A 25,178-nucleotide genomic window follows, 5' to 3' on the forward strand; every position below is an offset into this window, starting at 1 on the left:
AGTGAGTAAGAGGCCAATCCTACTCCTCCATCTTCAGAAAATCTGTCCTTAATCAACTGCACCACAATTTTAAAATTTAAGAAATTATTTTGGTTACATTCTTAGACATGGTACATGCTGTTTTAAAAAAATCATTGGGCAAGAGCACAAGAGGAGTGGCAATGAAGATTGAAGAAGATACCAAATCAGGGATTGTAGCAAACAGTGAGAAAGAATACAAGAGATTACAGCAGGACATCAACAGGTTAGCAGAGTGGGCTAATATGTGCAGATGGAGTGTAATGTGGAGAAATATGAAAGGGTGCAATTTTGAATGAAGGACGAATTGAGGAGGTATAGTCCTTCCCGAATGGAGGAACAGAGAGATCTATAGTATCACTTATATAGATGGGAGAAAAAGGCATTAAAAGCAAATGCAATTCTAGGATTGGGGCAATGAATATTAAAGCGAGAAAGTGATCTTGAATTTGCACAACATTGGATAGGCCATGTACACAGCACCAGCTCAAAGCTCTGTTCAAAACTTGTGACCAGTATTTAAAGTATTCAGGCCATTGTCTTTTGGTGACAGTAAACCAAAACAATTTTTCAAAATCACCAGATCCTCATATTTTCTTTCTTAATGCAACCAGTGAACTCGACTATGTCTGACAGCAAGCCATTTCACTACTGGAATAGATCTGTTGTTCTGTCTTAACCCCTTGAAGATGTGTCACTAGGATCCCTGATCTTACTGTTTCTCTCCTCTCTGGATCATTGTCTACACACATTAGAGTCCAGTTGCAAACTAGATTATTTCTATCATAACTATCACTGTTGTGGGAAATTAACAATTTGTATCTAATAAGTGACCGAGTTATTGCTTTAAATTGTCATCTATATTTTTGCAAAGAGATGTACTTAAATGACCAGTTGGAATTGAAAACTAAATGATAAAGTGCCTTCAAGATAATAAAAGGAAGCAACAGCACACGTAGGCATGCAGCGAATAGAGGAGTGCCACAAGGATCAGTACTGGGGCCTCAGCTATTTATAATCTATATTAATGACTTGGATGAAGAGACAGAGAGTAATGTATCTAAGTTTGCTGATGATAGGTAGGTGGAAAGATAAGCTGTGGGAAGGACACAGAGAGGCTGCAAAGAGATATAGACAGGTTAAGTGAGTGGGCAATAAGATGACAAATGGAGTATAATGTAGGGAAGTGTGAAGTTATTCACTTTGGTCAAGAATAGCAAAATCAGAATTTTTTAAAAGGTGTGTAACTTGTAAGTGTCAATGTTCAAAGAGACTTGGGTGTGCTTGTTCAAGCAGCACAGAAAGTTAGCATTTAGGTACAGCAAGCAATTAGGAAGGCAAATGGCATGTTGGCCTTTATTGCAAAGGGATTGGAGTACAGGCATAAAGAAGTCTTGCTATAACTGTACAGGGTTTTGGTGAGACCACATCTGGAGTACTGTATGTAGTTTTGGTCTCCACATTTAAGAAAGGATATACTTGCATGGAGGCGGTACAGTGAAGGTGTACTAAATTGGTCCCTGGGATGAGAGGGTTGTCCAATGATGAGAGACTGAGCAAATTGGGCCTATTTTTTCTGGAGTTTAGAGGAATGAGAGGCGATCTCATTGAAACATACAAGATTCTGATGGGGCTGAATAGGGTAGACACTGAGGGATTGCTTCCACTGGTCAGGGAATCTAAAACATGGGGGCGCAGTCTCAGGATAAGGGGCCGATCATTTAGGACTGAGATCAGGAGAAATTACTTCACTCAAAGGGTTGTGAATACCTGGAATTCTCTACCCAGAGGGTTATGGATTCTCCATCATTGAATATATTTCAGGCTGAGATAGACAGATTTTAGGTCTCTCAGAGAATCGCAGGATATGGGGAGCAGTGAGAAAGTGCAGTTGAAGCCTAAGATCAGCCATGATTGTATTGAATGGCAGAGCAGGCTCATTGTGGTCTACACCTGCTCCTATTTCTTGCATTCTTGTGTAAGGATAGGCTCCATAGTTGTTTTAATAGAGGAATATACTCAAGAACCACTACCTCACAAAAGATTGCCTTATTGAAGGCTGCTAATAAACACCAAAGGTCAAATAAACACTCAAAACCTAACTACTTAATAATGATGTGTTAGGAGTCAAATCAAGTTTTACATTAATCAGGTCCAAATATAATGTTACAACCAGGTTGGAAAGGTGTCTATGGGTCTTTTGCTGTCTTCACCCGATCTTATTGTAACAGGGTTTTATTTTTAAACACACTGTGTTTTGAGCTCCCCCTTTGTGAATCCTCGTTCACAGCTTTCGAATTATAAGGCAAAGAAAGGAGCATAAACAAGCTTTCTTAGGTTTAAAGAAGGAAAGTGAAATTTATTAAACCTTAAACTTAAACTCTAATATGGTTAACACCTACGGATCTACGACATGCCCAAACTAGCATGCACGTGCGATACACGCAAATAGGGGGCAGAAAAGAGCAGAAGAAAAATAAAATGGAGAGGTTTGAGGCAGTCTCTAAAGGGGGTTTTTTGTTACTGTTTCTGTGTTTCCAGCTCGCCGTACAGTCCTTGATTGTAGGTGGTCTTGCTTTTCGTTGGGGCCCAGTATTCTTCTTAAACCTTATTTACTGTACGAGACTATTCTCTCTAGGGGTTCAAGTGTCTTCAACGGTTTCCAGAGCTGATGAGAACGAGATGAGAGCAGACAGGAGAGAGGTCTTCTCAGTCCATGAGAAAAGTGCTTTCTGAGTTCAAATCTGTGGAAAGTTCAAAACACCAACAGCCAGCTAGTCATGTGACTAAAACTGGTCTGAGCACTTCTTCTGTGTATTGGGGAAGCAAAGACTGGGTCCCTTTGTTCCAACACTGTCTGTCACTATGCAAATATCTTTCCAATCAGGAGCTTGCAATTTTAAGTTTTAATGTTCATGTGACGAAATTATGTGTGCCTCAGTCTTGGCAGGTGGGGGGCTTGCCTGACAATAAGCATGAAGTTAGAGATTACGCTCTTATCCTGAATGGAAGCTGTAGTTGCAACTATTAATCATATAATCATATTTTATAGATAGTAATAGTGGCTGTACTAGCACAGTGCTACATGCCAAACCTCTTTGTGCTGGAACCTAGTTTATGTTTTTGTTTATGGATAAGGATTAAACAATGGCTGATTGTAGCTACCAGCAGTCAGCCATTCTGAAGCAGCCACTGTATAATGGGGGAAAGGTCTCACAGAAAGTGCAGGAATTTTTTCTGGGGCCAATTGTTCCGCTATTTTATCTATGTAAAAACTGGGAGGGTAATGACAATGTCATGATATAAGCTCTAAATATTAAACCTTAATACTTTCTACTCAGCTACATCACTAGAACAGTTTGACAGAGAGAATAACCCAAATTAAGCATGTCTGTCATTTTTATAAAAAGAATTTCCTATGGTATATTATTTTGCTGTACAAAATGGTGGAATACACCCCCAGTCTTTACCTCCCTTTGGCTACTAAATAGTAGTAACACCGGGCTGGATATTAACTCAGAGGCAGAGAGGAGCAAGGGGTCTGCTTTGAGGTCAGGAAACGCGGAAGGACGGATTTCCTGAAGGCCCCGGCTGAATTTAACAGCAGGATCTGATTAGTATTTTTTATCTCTGTTTCCCGGCCACATCCAGCAAGACAAGGCTAGTGGAAAGGCACTTACCTGCTGGATCCAGCAGTCTTTGCCTCTCTTTAACTGCCGGATTTCCTGAGACCCAGAAAACTCAGCTAAACTGGGTTAAATTTAAATGGTGGCTAACTATGAGATATTCAACATTATTATAAACTTTAAGTTGCCAACCCACCTCCAGGGTTGGTTGTCCATCCCCAGTCCTGCCTCCATTAAAACTGTAAGTGGGCGAGTTGGAGGTGGACTGGGGTCAGGATTCAGGTATTTAACATTCTAAAATCCCACCCAACCCAAACCTGTAAATTTTTGGGAGTTAAAATTCCCCCCAGTGACTCTCAGAACTCTGATAACATTGATTCACAATACAGTGTGAATTCTAGTAACAAAAGCTACAGTCAGTACAGTACTAAGTCCTGAATGTTCCTCAATCAATCGTGAATTACATCTTTCAGCTAATATTGCACAGTACTCCCTTTGTCAAACAAGCCCCAAAAAATGCCAATGTCTCCATTGTTTGGTGAATTGCATCCGTTGTAGGTGCATTCTTAATATCACGTGATTGTGATACTTCCTTGATTATAAAAATATGAAGATTGCTCTAATCGATTAGTACAATTTTATCCCATCATGCATCCAACAGACTTAACTCTTACTTTGCCCTTTCAACACTGGACACCCAGCTCAGCTTTCAAGACCAGCCTTGGTTTTTTGTCATTGAAATCTGCCTAAAATATATGCCCACAATTGTCAACGCCAAGCACCAAGAAGAATCAAAGGGAGCAGTGGATAAGTAGACTATTCTTTCAGCTTCGGGACCAAGATTCACATCCAGTCAAGTCTGATCAGATCAAAACCGCACCTTTCTGCTGGCTGTAAGCAATTAAAAAAAAATGATTTTGCAGTCTCAACTACTTTTCTGGGAAATTTTAATCCATGGCACAGAAGTACCAGTTATCAGTCTAATGCAAACACCGCTCAGGAAGTTGATATGGAAAATGTAAAATTCACTTGCAGTACGAGGTGCTCTACTGTGGTTGAGATAAATGTTTGGTGTTGGTCCAAAAGTTAACCAAAAAACAACAAATTTAAACAGGAGAATTAGAAAAAAAACAAAATAATTGAATCCCAAAATGCTATTGCCATTTTTTCCCAATGATCGGTTTGCTTTTTTCAATGGTGAAACATTTAACACTATACGAATTCACTTTTACCCTTTGCACAGTAGTAAATGAGCCTCTGTTTCAAATGTCAGTGAAGTACAGATCACCAACATCACACAAACTATTTGCATTTTTCTGTAACCTAGGTAACCATGAGGGTGTATGCGGCTGGATACCTTATATCCCTGATACGACGGCTTACGGGTGGGGCTTAAACTTTGATTTGTGCTGCATTTACGTTCCAGCTCAATCATCAGTGGCGACCTTGGATCTACTGGTAGCACTGTACATAAACAAGATAGAACGAGTACCCACCTCAAAAGATGGCTTCTTCCTATTAAGCCAGAGGCAAACAGCCTCTGACAGTGAGCATAAATGGATGCTGACCACTTCTACATGCTAGCAATGCAGCTTGGTTGACTTCTATCTCTTAAAATCTATGAACAATTAAATATTCAAGCTCTATGTAAATATGAAGAGCAGGTTGGTGGGTGGGGGGGGGGGGGGGGGGTTCGGGCGTAAAATGGAGTGGGAGGCTCAGGGGGCTTTCCGACCCACTCCCCCCTCCGCTGCAATGAAAACTGGCCCGCCCGCCCCAGGCCAATCAAGGCCCTTAAATGGCCCTTAACAGCCACTTAAGGGCCTCCGTCCGCTGTCATGGGGATTTTACCCTTTGTTGGTCGGGTGGCCCAGGCCTGAGAAAAGCCACCTGACACTTGCCTGTGGTGGGGGGCGGGGGGACGGGGGGGGGGGTGCTCATGATCAGGCACCCGGTGTCCGATGGAGGGCCACCCCCGATGCCCAAACCACCCCCAATTCACCCTCCTGTCCCTCCAATTGACCACCCTTGCCTCGCAGGGGCCTGACCAATCAGCCCTGGCGAGGCCCCAAAAACTTACCTTTTCCAAGGACATTCTTCCTCTTCTTATTGATGCTGAGTTGCAGTCCCAGCAGTGGCCACTGCTCCCAGTGGCGCTGCTGGGAAAAGGGCTGCCGGACCGGTGATTGACCGGCAGCTCCATTAGACAGGACTTCCTGCCTCAGGGAGGTGGAAGTCCCACCTCAGACCAATTAAGAGTCTGGGGATCGTAAAATGCGGTCCGGATCCCCAGGCCAGATGGATGCGGGATCGCCACCAACTTTTCAGTCTGTGGACGGCTCCTGTCCGACCAAAGTAAAATTCCACCAATATGGCCAGTGAATTCTTATGCATCATTCACTTGTTATTTTATAATTGATGCTGTATGCTTGGCATTGAAAACTGAATGAACGTAACCAATGTACCAGTATAAGTAAAGAAATAGTTCTGGAGAAATTAATGAGACTAAATGGCAACAAATTCACTGGAACGGACGACCTGCATCCTAGGATTTTAAAAGAGGTAGCAGCAGAAATAATGGATGCACTATTTTAGATCTTCCAAAATTCCTTTGATTCTAGAACAGTTCCCAAGGACTGGAAGGCAACAAATATAACCCTGCTTTTAAGAAAGGAGAAAGAGTGAAAGCAGGAAACTATAGCCAAGATACCCTCACATCAGTTGTAGGCAAAATACTAGAATCTATTGTTAGGGACGTGGTTAATAGGACACTTATGAAATTATAATATGAGAAAGCAGAATCAACATAGATTTATGGAAGGGAAATCATGTTTGATTTTTGAGGATGTAACTAGGAGGATGGATAAGGGAAAACCAGTGGATGGAGTGTATTTGAATTTTCAAAAAGCATTCAGTAAGTGCCATGCAAGAGGTTATTACATAAAATTAGGGCTCATGGTATTGCAGGTAATATATTGGCCTGGACTGAGGATTCGTTGCTGGACAGAAAACAGAGTAGAAATAAACATGACATTTTTGGGTTGGCAGGCTGTAACTCTCAGAATAAGGGATTGGCCATTTAGAACTGAGATGAGGAGAAATTTCCTCACACAAAGGGATTCTCTACCCCACAGTGCTGTGGATGCTCAGTCGTTGAGTATATTGAGTGTGGAAATGTTAGCATAGTGGTAATGTTACTGGACTAGTAATCCAGAGTCCTGGACTAATGCTCTGGAGACATGAGTTCTAATCATAAATACTTTGGCTAAAAGAATAGATCAGAGGCTGGAATTCTGCAGCAAGTAAGTCACTTCCTGACTCCCCAAAACTTTTCCACCACCTAAAAGGCAGAAATTAGGAGTGTGATGGAATCCTCCCCACTTGCCTGGATGAATGCAGCTCCAACAACACTCAAGAAGCTTGACACCATCCAGGACAAAACAGCCCACTTGATTGGCACCCAATCCACCACCTTAAACATTCACTCCCTCCACCACCGGTGCACAGTGGCAGCAGTGTGCACCATACACAAAATGCATTGCAGCAACTTGCCAAGGTTACTTCAAGAGCACCTTCCAAACCCACGACCTCTACCACCAAGAAGGCTAAGGGCAGCAGGCACAAGGGAAAACCACCATTTGAAAGTTCCGCCCACCCCACCTAGCCTGCAGGGAGGGCACCTCATGCTACAAGGAGCCCTGCATTGCAGAGGCCCCCGCCTCCCCGCGCTGGTGGGAAGAGGCCCTTAAATGGCCATTAAGAGGCCACTTAAGGGCCTCAATAGGCCTCTGGACAGGAAGGCCGTCGTCAGCCTATCCCCCATCTGGGGAAGATCACTTGGTGACGGGGACTCCACCCCCTCATGACTGCACCCCCCCTCCCCCCCCAAAACACCCATCGCGATACTCCTGCCTTCGATCACGTCTCAGGGGGCCACATAAATTCCCGGCTAATGTGTGTAGATTGACAGTCACATTTCCCACATTACAACAGTGACTACTTCAAAAGCACTTCATTGGCTGTCAAGTCTTTTGAGGCATCCTGGGATTCTGAAAGGCGGCATATAAATGTCAGTCTTTCTTTCTGGAACAAACACTAGGAATAATGATAAAGTTTGTGGACAATGTCAAAACATTAAAGTTATAACTTTTTGTTGTTTTCTTAATACTTTCAAGATCACAGGCTGTTTTTTTCTGAGTATTGATGTAAAACCTCCATTATGGAAATCGTGCTTTAAGATAAAACTCCCCTTCTTACTTACTTGTAAAAAAAATCTGTGTTTTAAAGAGTGTAATATTTGTAGGACAACAGAATGTGATGTTGAGTTCAATGTCAAATCTAAAGACATCTGCATGGCAGCATTTTGACCTTTCTTGGAAAGACACCAAGAGCTTTAGATGTGCAATACTTTTAAGCCTCTGTGGCCTGATGGTTTTCCAAATTAATTACAAATACACGTGAGTGAAAGAAAACAGCTGTGCTGTGGGGTATATATAAATTTATCAGATACATCGCCATTCCTTTCAAACATCTTTCAAAAGAACTGTAAAATGTGGTAACAAAGTTAGTCATCACATGAGTGCCAGTTTTACAAGGGCAAACCACTTGCCAGCCATTATATTCTCCCAACAATTTTTAATGATAAAAATATAACTGTTTATGCATTTCAAATTGTTAACACATTACAACATGCAAATATTGTGGTAAACTCCTATGCCTGCTCTCCGCAGAGTTATTTTCACTCTTAATCATGTGGCACACAAGCAGAAGCCCACAAAAAGTAAAATAAAACTATAGTCAACCGAACTTGCCTAAAGAAAACAAGTCAAAAATCTTCTACATATATTACATGAGAAAACAAGTCTGGAGTCTGTTTCAAGACACCAACCTATTGAAGGGTTGAGATGATATTGATAAACCGTTATCAACTCAGCCCTGAGATGCATCACTGCTTTTTGACACAGCCCCAAATTGTGTGTTGACATACATCAATTAAAAATGGTGAGTGGCTGCAACTGTATATGTCGATGGTGTTGCAAGGTTACACAGATCACGCTTTATATGACCTATTAAAAAGTGGGATTCCCATTAATATTATGCAACAACTTGCTGCAGTCTTCCACCATAGCCCCACAATCCCTGCTCCGCCCCGGCACCCCACGGCATTTGCAAATGCCAGTTATCCTTTTTATTTACAGTAAGCATTTTCCAAACCACCTCAGAAGCTCTCCAAAAGCTCGAAGTACATTTAACAAAGCAATAAAAATCCCTGATGTCGTGAAAAACTAATTTTTCTCCCAAGTGGCAAGGGTCAATGCAAAGAACTTACAGCGTGTTTAAATGGCTGCTGCGCGAAACAAAGGGAACCATAAGTGGATCTTTCCTTCAGTAAAATCATGTTTAAGTAATTCAGATTTTCCCTCAACAGCACACCTCAATGCTCCCAACATCTTTCCACCCTCTTCACAATGAGGAGCAATCCAGCCCCCAACTGAATAAGAACATAAGAAATAGGAACAGGAGTAGGACACTCGGACCCTTGAGGCTGCTCCGCCAATTAATAAGATCATGGCTGATATGATTGTGGCCTTATCTCCATTTTCTGCCAGCCCTCCATTATCCTTGACTCCCTTGTAAATCAAAAATTTGTCGAACTCAGCTTTGGCATTATTCGATATTCCAGCCTCCACTGCTCTCTGGGGAAGAGAATTCCAAAAATTAACGACCCTCTGAGAGAAGAAATTCATCTTCATCGCAGGTCTTAAAAAGGAGACCCCTTACTTTGAAACTGTGCCCCCTAGTTCTAGATTCCCCCAGGAGGCGAAATATCCTCTCAGCATGTCCCCTGTCAAGCCCCCTCAGAATCTTACATGTTTCAATAAGATGACCTCTCATTCCTCTAAACTCCAATGAGTACAGGCCCAACCTGCTCAACCTTTCCTCATAAGACAACTCCCTCCATCCCAGGAATCAACCTAGTGAACCTTCTCTGAACTGCTTCCAATGCAAGTATATCCCTCCTTAAGTAAGGAGACCAAAACAGTATGCAGTTCTCTAGGTGCGGTCTCAGCAATGCCCTGTATAGTTGTAACAAGACTTCCCTACTTTTATACTCCATCCCCCTTGCAACAATGCCAACATTCCATTTGCCTTCCTACTAACTTGCTGTACCTGCATGCAATTTTTTGTGATTCATATGTGAGGACATTCAGATGTCTCTGGACCACAGCATTATGCAGTCTCTATCCACTTAAATAATATTCTGCTTTTCTATTCTTCCTGCCAAAGTGAACAAGGTCACATTTTTCCATGTATCTCCATCCGCCAAACTTTTGCCCATCACTTAACCTATCTATATCTGTTTGCAGACACTGTGGCCGGGATTTTATGAGTCCCACAGCATTCCCGACGGCGGGACCAGAAGTTGACGTAACTTCCGCTTCCACCATTTTTCCCATGTCCCCACAGAATTCTATATGTAAATGAACGGAGCGGTGATGGGCGCGGGAAACACATGCAATCATGCGGCAAGGACGGTCCTTCAAGGGTGGAAACCGCTGTCACTGGCTCAAGCACCATGATCGCCACGGTTATAAAGCATTCTGTGTTTCAAGCCTCAAGGAGCAGCAGCCTTCATGTTATGCAAGTGTCTTCAGAGTTACCAAAATTGAATCGTTATTTGTAACTGCTCTTTCCTTCCTTAATTTTTCAAACCCAGCACCAACTCCCCATCATTCTTTTCCCACTGCAGCAAGAGCAAAAAAAATGTCAGCCAGCAGGTAGCATCCCGCCCCACGGTCCAGTGATGCCTCCCTGCAGGTTCTCCACCAGGACGTCATGGATAAGCGGGAGGTCCTCTTCCCTGCAGATGGAGTCCAAAGACCCTCCCACCTGGATGGAAGTAGCAGAGGAGGTCTCGAACTGTGGGGTGACACAGCGAACCTGGGTTCAATGTCCCAAACTATCAATGACTTGCTCAGATCAGCAAGGGTAAGTGGTCTTGGCGAAGCTGTTCCATTGTTTTAATTCCTGGCTCTGTTTTTAAGATAGAAGGCAGACAAGGCATGCAGTGGAATGCGTGAGCAGCCTTGGTGCCATACACTTATTGATTGTGTGCAAAGTTGACGATGGCATTTTTTATGTGCTTGAATGTGTCGTGTGAAAACCTGCCCAGAATGAGTGATGTCGATGCATGATTACAATGGATGTATGCATCTTTTGACATGTCATTAAATCTGCACTGTCTCCTGCAGGATAAATTCACCCACAACCAGCACGAGCAGGCAACGACAGGTGAAGGAGTCCCAGACATCAGGGTACTGACACCAGCTGAGGAGGGGACATCAGAAATAACAAGAGAGGAGGGAGGCAGGGCAATTGCAGATGGTGAGACAGGATCCTCAGGGCGTAAGGATGAAGTGTCACCTTTAGTCTTGCAGCCATATGTGCACATCAAAGAAAAGTGTGTGAACTCATGTTCAGCTGATGCTTAATGTGCTTCTGTTTGTGTCTCCACTGCAAGAGCCTACACTCGAGTGATGCAACGCCACATAGCCCAAGACCACTCCTCTGGGGAGGAAGATGCCAATGTCCCAGAGGGTGCACCGTCACCGGCCTCTTCTTCCACCTCTGCCAGCGCAGATACATCCATATGGCCCACAGTGGGTTTAAGATTAGAATCTGGGTCACAATCTGATGTACACAACACAGACACATCCCAGCAGCTGATGGAGCATGTACCAGACGGGACCCCTGACAATCGGAGAACTGCTGGCAACCAGGCCCCTGCTCAGCCCTACAGTCATGACGATCCTCTGTTTATCGCTATGAGAAGTCTACTGGATGTGCAGCAAAGCCATGTGGAAAAATGTCAGAGTTGCCTGAGGTCATGCGTGGTTTAGCGTCTGCCATGGAGGAGTCCATGCAAACCATGACGTCTGCCATGTCCCAGGCATATGAGCATATGGCTTCCTCGAGAGTTTGGTGAGCTCCTTGGCGAGTCTGGTTCAGCACTTGAGCCATACCCGCTCTGACCTGCACTCCATCACTGTTGCCATGGGCTCCATGCAGCAGAGTCTAAATGAGTGGGGGACGAGGAACCTGGATTTCCCTCCAGGTGCTCCTTCCCCTCAGGGAGACAAGCAGGTGTCATCATACACTCAGATGGAGGACAGGCACGTGCCAGCAGGCCCGGGGCCTTCCTCTCAGGACACGCCCAGCGTAAGCGACGTCTAATCCTACCACCACCACCTCCCCGCCACCCCCGACATTGACCCCTTACCTCCAACAGGCGAGCACTAGAGGGATACTCAAGCACCAGTGCTGTAGACCCCCAGTAGGATAGAGCCATCAAGGCCCTGTTCCTCAGAAGACGCCTGCCACACAGTCATCCACAACAATGAGGCAGTGTACTGAACAGACTGCCTGAACCTCTGCTGCTAATATTGGGGTTGCACCTAGATTTAGTGGTAGAAAACTTAAAAAGAAACAGTTTTGTGCATGAGGGTGGCACGGCTGCTGTAAATATTGTGCACATATTCCAGAAGTTTAAATACATCTTTATTTACTTTAATATTTGATGCACTCATATAAATCATTTGCTCTGTTTCAGTTGAAAAGGAAAATGTTTATTGGAGGCCGATAGCTGGAACACACTGATGCTTGCAAAGCATTTCAGAAAGTGCCCAATGAATATTTCTCATTGCCTTTTGAGCCTTCAGTCTTCAATGATGGCTGTTTGTCGTTGGCAGATTTTTCACATTTTTCCCTCCTTAGTCACTCCCACTGCTCTTCTTCCCGTGGTAGTTGACAAATTGGGTGTACGAGACCCATGTCGCTAAAGGCGGGTCTGGAAAAAAAACCTGACCTGAACCCGATAGAACCACATCGGACCCGAGCCTGACCCCTTCCCAAGCCCGATCCAACCATAGTGCACTCACTGTACTTACTACTTTTGGATGGATGGAATGGAAGGAAGCTGCACTGCTGTAGCATGAGCGCGATGACGTCATAGAGACGCTCACTCGCTCACTGAACAGACTCAGAGTCTGTGGAGTACTGTGAGTACTATGTGTGTCTGGCCCAACCTGGACCCGGCCCGACCCGAGGACGAAAGCCGAACCCAGAAGAGCGACCCAACCCGACCCAAACCCGACACCTGTTGTCGGGCTCCGTCGGGTTCGGGTCGGGTAGCAGGCCTTTACATGTTGCTGCAGCTTTTCAAATAATGAAATAAGCAGAGCGTTCCAATTCAGCCCTCTGTTGCCAGTCAGCAGAACCATTGAGGCAATGAGCAGTTTACTTTAATGTGCCTTAGAATTGCAGTCAGGCGGAAATCCTTCCCACTATCATTTGTCTCCTCCCACTCTCTTGGCAATCCTTGAATGGCCACATGGTTTGCATTATTGTTCGAGAAAATGGCGCATCTACAATTTAAGGTAAGTATCCCCATACTGCGTGTCCTTGATAAGTATGTACCTGTGAGGCAGGGAGGAAGTTGTCGAGCGAGGGAGCCGTGGTTTACTAAAGAAGTTGAAGCGCTTGTCAAGAGGAAGAAGAAGGCTTATGTTAGGATGAGACGTGAAGGCTCAGTTAGGGCGCTTGAGAGTTACAAGCTAGCCAGGAAGGATCTAAAGGGAGAGCTAAGAAGAGCAAGGAGAGGACACGAGAAGTCATTGGCGGATAGGATCAGGGAAAACCCTAAGGCTTTCTATAGGTATATCAGGAATAAAAGAATGACTAGAGTTAGATTAGGGCCAATCAAGGATAGTAGTGGGAAGTTGTCTGTGGAATCAGAGGAGGTAGGGGAAGTGTTAAATGAATATTTTGCATCAGTATTTACAGTAGAGAAAGAAAATGTTGTCGAGGAGAATACTGAGATTCAGACTACTAGGCTGGATGGGATTGAGGTTCACAAGGAGGAGGTGTTATCAATTTTGGAAAGTGTGAAAATAGATAAGTCCCCTGGGCCAGATGGGATTTATCCTAGGATTCTCTGGGAAGCTAGGGAGGAGATTGCAGAGCCTTTGTCCTTGATCTTTATGTCGTCATTGTCGACAGGAATAGTGCCGGAAGACTGGAGGATAGCAAATGTTGTCCCCTTGTTCAAGAAGGGGAGTAGAGACAGCCCTGGTAATTATAGACCTGTGAGCCTTACTTCGGTTGTGGGTAAAATGTTGGAAAAGGTTATAAGAGACAGGATTTATAATCATCTTGAAAAGAATAAGTTCATTAGCGATAGTCAGCACGGTTTTGTGACGGGTAGGTCGTGCCTCACAAACCTTATTGAGTTTTTCGAGAAGGTGACCAAACAGGTGGATGAGGGTAAAGCAGTGGATGTGGTGTATATGGATTTCAGTAAGGCGTCTGATAAGGTTCCCCATGGTAGGCTATTGCAGAAAATACGGAAGTATGGGGTTGAAGGTGATTTAGAGCTTTGGATCAGAAATTGGCTAGCTGAAAGAAGACAGAGGGTGGTGGTTGATGGCAAATGTTCATCCTGGAGTTTAGTTACTAGTGGTGTACCGCAAGGATCTGTTTTGGGGCCACTGCCATTTGTCATTTTTATAAATGACCTGGAAGAGGGTGTAGAAGGGTGGGTTAGTAAATTTGCAGATGACACTAAGGTCGGTGGAGTTGTGGATAGTGCCGAAGGATGTTGTAGGGTACAGAGGGACATAGATAGGCTGCAGCGCTGGGCTGAGAGATGGCAAATGGAGTTTAATGCGGAAAAGTGCGAGGTGATTCACTTTGGAAGGAGTAACAGGAATGCAGAGTACTGGGCTAATGGGAAGATTCTTGGTAGTGTAGATGAACAGAGAGATCTTGGTGTCCAGGTGCATAAATCCCTGAAGGTTGCTACCCAGGTTAATAGGGCTGTTAAGAAGGCATATGGTGTGTTAGCTTTTATTAGTAGGGGGATCGAGTTTCGGAGCCACGACGTCATGCTGCAGCTGTACAAAATTCTGGTGAGACCGCACCTGGAGTATTGCGTGCAGTTCTGGTCACCGCATTATAGGAAGGATGTGGAAGCTATGGAAAGGGTGCAGAGGAGATTTACTAGGATGTTGCCTGGTATGGAGGGAAGGTCTTACGAGGAAAGGCTGAGGCACTTGAGGTTGTTTTCGTTGGAGAGAAGGAGAAGGAGAGGTGACTTAATAGAGACATATAAGATAATCAGAGGGTTAGATAGGGTGGATAGTGAGAGTCTTTTTCCTCGGATGGTGATGGCAAACACGAGGGGACATAGCTTTAAGTTGAGGGGTGATAGATATAGGACAGATGTGAGAGGTAGTTTCTTTACTCAGAGAGTAGCAGGGGCGTGGAACGCCCTGCCTGCAATAGTAGTAGACTCGCCAACTTTAAGGGCATTTAAGTGGTCATTGGATAGACATATGGATGAAAATGGAATAGTGTAGGTCAGATGGTTTCACAGGTCGGCGCAACATCGAGGGCCGAAGGGCCTGTACTGCGCTGTAATGTTCTAATAAAAAAAAAATCTTCCAGCCTGCACCCATCACCCTTGACCCACTCAATGTAACCTTAACCCTTTCCCCTGTTACCATTGAACCTCCTCCCACCATTACCTTGGACAGGGTCACAATCAATTTATTCATGCCACCTCTCCCCACTGTTCCTACTCCCATTCCCATCAACATGCCGACTCTGACCCTTGATCCTCCTCAAATCCACCCTGATGTTATTGCCGAGTCCCGTTCCTCTCCCTATGATGCCGTAGAATACTCAACAATAAGTCTCGATCTTCCCCCTACAGAATCCATTTGCCCCCATTGACTGTGTCATTCCCTCTGCCAGCCAGTACTCTAAATTGGCCGCACAGGTCCCTGACGTTGACAGCACTCATCCCTCCCTTTATGCCCCTCATGACCATCCGTTGATTGTAATGTTCAAATCAACCCACCACCGCCGCAGTCACCCGCAGCCAGTTTCAGCAGCAAGAACAACCACTATACACCCTGGACGCTCCCCTCCTCCCTCCCCTGCTCCTCCATGCACACAGTCACCCCACCCTGTACTTGTCCGGTACCCTCCCCTGTTCCTCCATGTACACACCCCCATGCCTTCACCACCATCCCCTGAAAAGAAAAGAAGGGAATACCGCTCGTCACTGGCAGGTAGGACTTAATTTGAATTAAGTGTAGGGTAATGAGTATTCGTGGTATGGAAATGAATGAAAAGCTGCAATCCACCACCGGGCGGGGGTACCCCGGACCGCTGCAACCACGCCGCTGACTTAATATCAGAAAAAAGTCCTGCCATCAGAAATTTGAAGAAACAACTCATGCCTGATTAAATCACTCTGCAGGCCACCAAAGCCGCTCTTGTGTGTCCTCCTCACAGCTTGCTTTTCCACCTATCTTTGTATCATCCGCAAATTTGGCTACAATATATTCAGACCCTTCATCCAAGTCATTAATACAGATCATAAATAGTTGAGGCCCCAATACTGATCCCTGTGGCACTCCACTAATTACAGTTTGCAAACCTGAAAACGCCCAAGTTATCCTGACTCTGTTTCCTGTTAGTTAGCCAATCCTCTATCTATGATAATATATTACCACCATGAGCTATTATCTTGGGTAACTTTTTATGTGGCACCTTACCAAATGCCTTTTGGAAATCCAAATATACTACTTTTTGAATTTAACTGTTGACGGCCTGGTTCCTGAGCCTTGTGAAACCCAGCAGCTACATCCAGGCAAAGGCTGACGGATCCAGGAGGAGGCTGCACTTACACCTACCCCCTGGATTCAACATGCCTGCCTGGGCAATCCCTGCAATAGTATACCCCACCCTTCAACCTTCCCCATGAGGCCTCCAAGCTCAACCCCTCCCTAAAGTTGCCGATCTCCAAAAGCTTCTGATTCCACTTCCTTCCCCCACCCCCACGCCTCAACCTCTGCAACCCCACACCACCTGAGGCCTACCCCACACCACCCGAGGCCTCCAACGTTCCCTTCATCAAGGCCTCCGACCTCCCTTAACCAGCCGAGACCCTGGGATTGCACACCCCCAGACCTCCAGACCTTGTCTACGGCCTCCACCAACCAGCTCCTAGCCTGACTGGAAGCCAAGCATATCAATCAGGCTGGCTTCTGGGTGGGAAACCAATCTGTGATGTGACATGCACACTATAGAATTAAAACTCCACAGCGCACAGGGGTAGTCGCAACCTTTGGGTTCCCCACACCTTAATGACCTCCCCCACTCCTGGTGGATCAGCTAAGTTAAAATCCAGGCCTTCATTTCCATCAAAGTCAGGAGAGACATATAACAAATGCCTGAATCTATATCAACCATTTTATACCATCACTCAAAGTCAAAATTAACCCCTGTACATAAGCTGAATGTATGGGGGAATGTGCAGAATTGGCATTGCCCTATTTCCTGATGGCATTAGCTGGCCTCTGGTCACACCACCATTTTGCAGTATGAGGCCACAAAATGGCTTTCAATAATAAACTATAGGCAGGCATGTATTATTTTTAACTAAGGAAGAGCTAGTAGCAATTCGCAATTTTCCAATTTAACAACTGAATAAGCACTGATAAGATCAGACAACAACACCCCATAACATTGCTCCAGTCAGTAAAACAAATATATTTCTAAGCGTTATTCCCCTTTAAACTACAAACGTTTTGCCCCTACCATTGCAGACCAGAAGTCCATTAGGTCTCTGTCACTCAGGGCAGTGAACCATATTTACTGCTCAAATTTTATCTGGTTCATATATTGTTACTGGGCAAGATACTACTTCCTTCTTTCTATGAGTAGTATTAAACAAAATACACTTTTAGACAAAAAAACAAGCATCATAATGATTTACAGAAAATTGCATGCTTTCAGTTAAATCAAGATTTGATAGTTAGTTAATGATAATTCTAAGCATGCCTGGACTATATTTGCTCTAACACTTTGACTGAAAATAATCTGAGCCTGCCAGCCTAATATTGCTTCTGTAGTATACAAATGAGTGAAGCTCGGTGATGGATTGGTATGTCACAATGGTGAGGTTGGCTTCTCATTTTCGGCCTCAGTATGACTGGAGCAAGACTGTTGCTATCTGAAGGCAAGTTTGGTTGATTTTCAGCATCTGTTTACCTCCAGGCAGAGCTAGATGATTCTAACGACCACGATCAGTTTTCTATACTGGCCACTGTATTCAAAGTATCTGTGCAAAATGTGACATAACAAGTGTTCTTGACAATCATTGTCATGGAAAACTTGTACCACAACCAAAGATAGAGGGTACCATAAAGTGAAGGGATGATTTCCTCCTCCTCACAGTTTTGCAGTCATGTGGGTTGATGTGAAAAACTTTCGTCTACACGGAGGGAGAGATGGCAGGAAAGACAGTCACCAGCTGTCAAGATTCCCAATAATACTGTCACCTGCCATTATTCCTTTTAGCTACAGGACACTGACAGAATAGGAAGCTCAAAAAGAAACAGAAGGGAGAAAACTTGCAAAAATCCCTGTAAAAGAGTGTATCTCACTCTCAGAAGGAACATAAACATATGCATGAAATTGATAATAATGTGGCACTTTATAAATACCTTTGCACTGATTGGTGTTTTTGTCTAGGATGGCCTTTGTCGATACTATCTTTCCATATCTGAAAAAGATAAACATGAATAGCTCAATTTTGTTTCCATTCAGCTTAATTCTGGGATGTTTATAAGTCGTATTATTTATTAGACAGTCCAGACACAACAACAACTTGCATTTATATTGTGCAGTTCACTTAGAAAATTAACCCAAGCCACATGACAAAGGTATAAGCAAAAAAAAGAGCATTAAGCCGAAGGAAGAGATATTAGGAGGAGTGGCCAAAAGCTTGTACAAAGAGATGTTTTTTATTGATGGGTTCAAAGAAAGACAGAGATTTAGGGAGGGAATTCCAGAGAATGGGGCCGAGGTGGCTGAAAGCAGGACCACAAATAGTCGGATGAAGAAAGATGGGGTAGAACAAAAGGCCAGAGTTACAGCAATGGAGAATACAGTCAAGGGATTTGTAGCATTGGGGCCAATGTAGTTCAGCATTGAGCTGATGGGTAATTCGGACTTAGTGCTGGATCGGATACAGGCAGTGCAATTTTGGATGAACTGCAGTTTCTAGAGGGTGGAGGTTGAGAGTATGGCCATATAATCATTGGAATAGTCAAATGTGGAGATGACAGGTGCATAGCTGGGAGTCCTAGCAGCAGATTATCTTATGTTGGAATCAAGATGAGCAATGTTCCAGACTTGGAAGAAAATAATTTGGGGATTCTTTGCTCTTCAGCATGGTCTTGGTAAAGACAAGCAAGGCCTGGTAAAGCTTGATGTGATCCAACTAGACCTGCCTCCAGCATTGCTAATTGACAGCACCTCCACTGAGTAAGAAGAAAATGATAGCTACCAGACAAAAGCTTCAATTTTGCCTTCTTGAGCCACAAAATGATCCTGCGACTGAAAATCTGTGGTTTTACAATCCTGCCATAAATGCCTGGATCCGCTCACCAGTGACCTCTGTCACTGACCCCACCAAAGATAGCAGGGTCAGAAGGAGGTCATCATTTTTAAATGATGTTTGCTGGGTGCCCATGCCACAAGGGGAACGTCTGAGGCACCAAAATACAGCAAATTGTGCTGGCACAGAAGAGGGGGTCCCAGGGCCCATCCCAGATACATCCTCAAAGGGCTGAAAAATCTGCTTAATATCATTAAATTCTTCACAGTCCAGATCTTAAACCAAGCCCGGACCCCAAATCTGCCGTTTCACTGGCCTGTTCATCCAGTCTCACTCAGAGCACCTTCCAGGCCAAGGTCAAGGATACTCCCAGCCTGTGGTCTCTGTCCTTGGCCACACCTCCTCTTCTTCCACAAATCTTGTGTGGGGCAGGCAGCGGCTCCCATCCCCGCTTCTTGTTTGCCCCACAATAGTGTGTGGAAGCTACCCGGGTCAGCCAGTGTAACTGAGCCTAATTCCTGCCATATCTGAAGCAAGAATGGGCTGGAAGACCTGTAGATTTAATTCCATATTCCAAACTCCTCCCCTCGCACCCCCACCCCCCCCCCAACCAACCTCAGCTACACCATAATGCAGGTCAGCATTAGGTTAATCTATCATTTCTATTTCAGTTGCTAGACAATTTGTGTGACAGCACTTTTAGTTTTCTTTTCAGTAATGTGTATTTGATGACCTCCTAACAGAGTGAAAAGGCACCCTGTACAGTTAAATTAATAAACAATATTTTTAATATTTAAATTAGAAATTCTTGATTGAAATATGATTAATGTCTTAAGATCCAGTAGCAGGGATTTAAGACGTAAGTCCAAAATAACTAAGAGTGAATGCAATAGAGAGGTTGAATATTACTCACTGATATATTAAGAGAGTCACTGGTGTCAACGTCTAAATATAAAGAAGCTATCTCTTCTAATATATTGCCACAACAACAAACTGCTTTCAAATAGGGTCTTTAATGTAGAAAAATATCCTAAGAGGTTTCACAGGAAACTGAACGATGGGGCATAAAGAGAAAAATGAGGAGGGGCAACCAAAGCACATGAAAGGAGTGGTGCAATGTTCTGAATCTGAGTGACATGCAACTTTACAATCATTATTTTAATTCTATAAAGGGAATTCTTGTCAGTGAAATCAGTGAAGTAAAGAAATCACAAACATGCAAGAAGCCCTTAATACTTTCTGTTTAGCTTCAAATAGTGACATGGTATCCTGCTCAGTTTTTAATATCTTTTTCTAAAAATGTGCAGTTTATGAAGGGACTAGATATATGAAGTAGATACCCATTAACACCTCTGCAGAACATTGTGCCTTTGATGTGAGATCAAAACATTCCTACCTGCATCTCAAGGAACAGGATGTGCTTCTGAGGCCCTGATCCCTCTTGGGATCAAAGATTCTGAGTATTAACGAGTTGGAAATATCTATCAACAACATAGTTTTGTTTTGCACTTATCAGATACTGGCTTTTAAGTGTCATGATTTCTCCCCTGTTTGGGAATCCCTCTGAGTTCCAGTTCAATGGATGCCAGTTATTTTTCTTTACTGAAATGATTACTTTGGCATAATCTCTAAACAGTGCGCTCAATTATGGTGAAACTTCAGTTATTTGGCACAATGGAAAGGATCAACTCCCCGTGACCTCTCCCCCCGCCATAGATAATGGAAATTGGGGGCAATCAAGAGGTCCCCCTATCTTCAGTCAGGCAAAGTGAGTTTTGAGCTCCTGATTGGTCTCATCAGATTACCTAATCAAGTTTCTAGCAATTGAAGATGTGTCCCACATTATCCATTTGAAAGAGAGTTACTTATAAAAGTGTTGGTATCCCAACTCTTCTGAACCAGTCACCCCACGCCTTGCTGAACTCCGAGCTTGAAGCTAAAAATGGACAGTAAATTTTCTCAGGTACTGAACGATCAAATATCAGCCATTTATCCTGCAGGATCAAACCCCTGGAATCTGTGAGAAATTTTAGTATTTCTTTTTTAAATTATTTTTTTCTTCATTAAGGCAAAGCATATAAAAGGTGCGATAAAAAGTCTCCCACTTTAGGAAGCATCAAGCATTCCATGGAACAGAGGCAAAATAAAGTTTCCAGTCCCAATACAACACATGCCTACATGCGCACACATGCCTATAAGCATTGTGTGTCAATGAGTGTACACATGCCTACATATCAGCATATGCTTATCAACATGTACACATACATGTGCACATACAGACTGAATTTTGTGGAACCAATGGGGGTCCTGGGGCCAGACCAAAAAGGCAAGAGGAAACCCGGTGATTGAGGGCTGGGGGGGGGGGGGCGGGCGTTGGGTGTCCATGGAGGAGCGAACTTTGCCACCAGGAGCCTTCCGTGGGTCATGGATTGCCCACGGAGGAGGTCCCTCCTCCCCAAGCCTGCAGGGAAGCCACCTGATTTTACTGAGTGACCTCCCCACGTGGAGGAGGTTCTCCCCCACTTCCACACCACTGGTGTAATTCCTGCAGCAGCGGGAAAGGGCCCTTAAGTAGCTATCAATTGCCACTTAAGGGCCTCAATTGACCTCTGGGTGGAAAGGCCATCTTCGGCCTTTCCCGCCCCCGACCTTATCGTAGGGCTACAGGAAGGCAATGGGCATTCTGCACCCCCACGTTCCGTCGCGATTTTACGGATCCTCCCGCTTCCCAAGCTGTCTCCCAGAGGCCTATAAAATTCTGCCTACAGTGCTTGTGCATATGAAGTTTATTTTGCTCTTTCTTGAAAGATCCTTTGTTTTAATGCAAATTTTGTTATCCAGGCTTAATACAAGACGGTTGAAGTAGTCAAGGCAGAGAGCAGCACATTTTCCCAAATACAAACATGATGATTTCTCCTAGCCATGACTAGAAGCAAAAATATTGGATTCATATACAAGTTCCACAGAATCCATTGGCCCTCTTAAATATCAAAGCAGTATTAGTCTCAACATTAGTAATCTGTCACTTTCTCCTATGTATTTCAGACCACATCTTGTATAAAGGTCAGTAACTCCCACAATGTAATGCACCCTCAGTATTGTACTGGAGTGCAAGCTTAGATTATGTGCTTAAATTCAAGCATGGAGCCTGAACTTTCAAACTTCTAACTGAGGTGAGACTGTGACCAAGTCAAACTGTCACTTTTAGTGAGTATTCTTTTTTCCAGGGGACCTTCCCTAAGAATTTGCACCTCTTTCGTTTCTTCACCCTATTAGTGTTGCCTCCAGAGATAGAAAAGTTTCTGCCTACCAGTGATCTGGTGCTTCTACTATTTACTGTCTGGTGGCGAGTGGAGTGAAAATAAATAACTCATTATGTGTCTGTGAACTTTCCATAGACTCCACGCTCTGTGGAACAATCTTCCTTTTTGGTAACCATGACACGTCTTCCAGTTCTTTGCTGAATTGGAATTAGGATGCTGTTTAGGAATTCCTCAAAGCATAGGAAACATTGGAACATGAGTGGGCCATTCAGCCCCTTCAGCATTTTCTATCATTCAGTTAGATCATGGATAATCTGTACCTCAACTCCATTTAACTGTCTGCGATCTATGTCTCTTAACACCCTTAACAAAAATGTATCAATCCCAGTCTTAAAAATTTCAATTGATCCCATATACACAGCCTTTTGGGGGAGAAAATTTCAGATTTCCATTCCCTTTGTATGTCAAAGTATCTCTGAACGTAATACACCAGATGGAGTCTGAAAAAAACTCTGTACAGTTGAAGCATCACTTCCTCACTTTGTATTCCAACACCCTTAAGATAAAGGCCAACATTCTATTAACCTTTATGATTAATTTTTGTACCTGTGCACTAGGTTTTAATGATGTATTCACATGGACACCTAAATCTCATTTCCCCTCCACAGTTCCTCATCTCTCACAATTTTAATAAATTCTGATTCACCTTTCTTGAATTAGTTTTAGTTTTTAGTTTTAGTCATACAGCACTGAAACAGGCCCTTCGGCCCACCGAGTCTGTGCCGACCATCAACCACCCATATATACTAATCCCATATTCCTACCACATCCCCACCTGTCACTATATTTCCCTACCACCTACCTATACTAAGGGCAATTTATAATGGCCAATTTACCTACCAACCTGCAAGTCTTTTGGCTTGTGGGAGGAAACCGGAGCACCCGGAGGAAACCCACGCAGACACAGGGAGAACTTGCAAACTCCACACAGGTAGTAACCAGAATTGAACCTGGGTCGCTGGAGCTGTGAGGCTGCAGTGCTAACTACTGCACCACTGTGCCGCCCCAAGTATGATAATTAGAAGTGGATAACCTCATACTTCTCCACACTGATGCATCAGGTCCTGGGGATTTGTCTATCTTAAGTCCCATGATTTTCACCATTACCATTTTTTACTTATATTAAATCCCATAAGTTCCCGCTTTGTCTTATTTCCAGATTGCCTTGTACAACTGGCATTTTGTCCTCTTCCTCTGCTGTGAAAATGATACAAAGTAATCATTTAATAAGTCTACCATTTCTTTATACTGCATCTATTTTTAAGGGCCCACATTCCCCATTGCCACCCACTTACTCTTAATGTAATTATAAAAACCTTCACTGCTTGCTTTCATATTCCATGCACGCTTTTTCCTTTTCCTTTTTGCAACTCTCGCACTTTCTTTATATTCTTTTGCTGCTTCTTATAGCTCTCACAGACTCCTGAATTTCCACTTTTTCATGCATTCATGTAAGCCTATTCTTTTACCACATTACAACAGTGACTACACTTAATTGCTGTAAAGCACTTTAGGATATGCAGAAATCATGAAACGTGCTCCAGAAATGAAAGACTTGGGCCAGAATTTTACGGCCCCCCAACGAGTGGGCTGGTGGCGGGGAAGTCATAAAATTGAATGGGAGGCGAGCAGGGGGGGGGGGGGGGGTGCCATTCCCGACCACTTCCCGCCCCCACTGCAATTTTACAAGGGGCATCGGCGGCAGGAAACAGCAAGCCCGCCACAGGCCAATTATGGCCCTTAAGTGTCCATTTAACTGCCACTTAAGGGCCTCCTCCTGCCACCACAGGTATTTTACCCTCGGCAGCCGGAGGGCAAAGGCCGCAAGAACCCCACCTGGTAAAACCAGGCAGCCTTCTCGTAAGCTTGGGGGGGTGGGCAGTTGGGGACCCTCCTGATCGGGCACCCTGTGCCCCATGGAAGGCCACCCCCAAAGCCCCAACAACACCAAAGCACAACACTCCCCCCATCCCCCAACTGACCCCCCCCCCACCCACCGCCTCACCAAGAACTGGCCTATTTTTTATGGCCTCGCTGCAGACACTAACCTGAATTCCAGCACCATCCTTCCTGTTGCCTCCGATGGCTGGGTGTAATCCCAGCAGTGACCACCACTCCCAGTGGCACTGCTTGAACTAAGAGCTGCCGGGCCGCTGATTGGCTAGCCGCTCCATTAGGCGGGAGTTCTCGCCTCAAGAAGGTGGAAGTCCCACCCAAGATCAATTAAGGGCCTGGGGTGCGAAAAAATCCTGGCCTGGCTCCCAGGCCCGGCAGAGGTGGGCTCGCCACTAACTTTTCAGCTGGTGGGCGGGGCCTCCCACCCAACATAAAATTCCGGCCTTCCATTCATTTAGCTTAATACTTTCTTATAACTCATTTGTTGATCATGGTTCTTTAACTGCAGAGGTCAAACTTTTGTCTTTTTATCTTCGGGGTGTGTACTACTGAGTACTTTTAATATTTCCCAGTATTTGCAGCATTTCTTGTTTTTGTTATAATAGTTTAGCTCAGTTTACTGTGCTCAATTTATTTCTCATCCCTTTGAAGTTTGCCTAACTTTAATTTAAAACCTGCTTGTGACTCTCCCTGCTCCACATCAAACCCAATATCAAATTCAATCATTTTACAGTCACTATTTGCACGACATTCCCTTACCATCAGCTTGTTAACTAATTCTGGTTTCTTAATCATCACTAAATCTAGTATATATGCTCCTTTGTCAGTTCTGAAGCATATTGA

The 25,178-nt window shown here is 44.2% G+C and overlaps 1 protein-coding gene across 8 annotated transcripts in view; it reads right to left on the bottom strand.

Moving 5' to 3' along the window:
- The window catches only part of LOC137384908 (RNA-binding motif, single-stranded-interacting protein 3), a 1,676,909-nt gene that overhangs the window by 549,960 nt on the left and 1,101,771 nt on the right, over positions 1-25,178 (bottom strand). For all 8 annotated transcript variants that reach the window (XM_068059619.1, XM_068059634.1, XM_068059609.1 and 5 more), the window contains one exon: positions 18,221-18,279. In XM_068059619.1, coding sequence (XP_067915720.1) covers positions 18,221-18,279 — 59 coding nt within the window. The remainder of the gene's footprint in view (positions 1-18,220; positions 18,280-25,178) is intronic.

Source organism: Heterodontus francisci, chromosome 2, assembly GCF_036365525.1.
Source record: "Heterodontus francisci isolate sHetFra1 chromosome 2, sHetFra1.hap1, whole genome shotgun sequence".
Taxonomy (NCBI): domain Eukaryota; kingdom Metazoa; phylum Chordata; class Chondrichthyes; order Heterodontiformes; family Heterodontidae; genus Heterodontus; species Heterodontus francisci.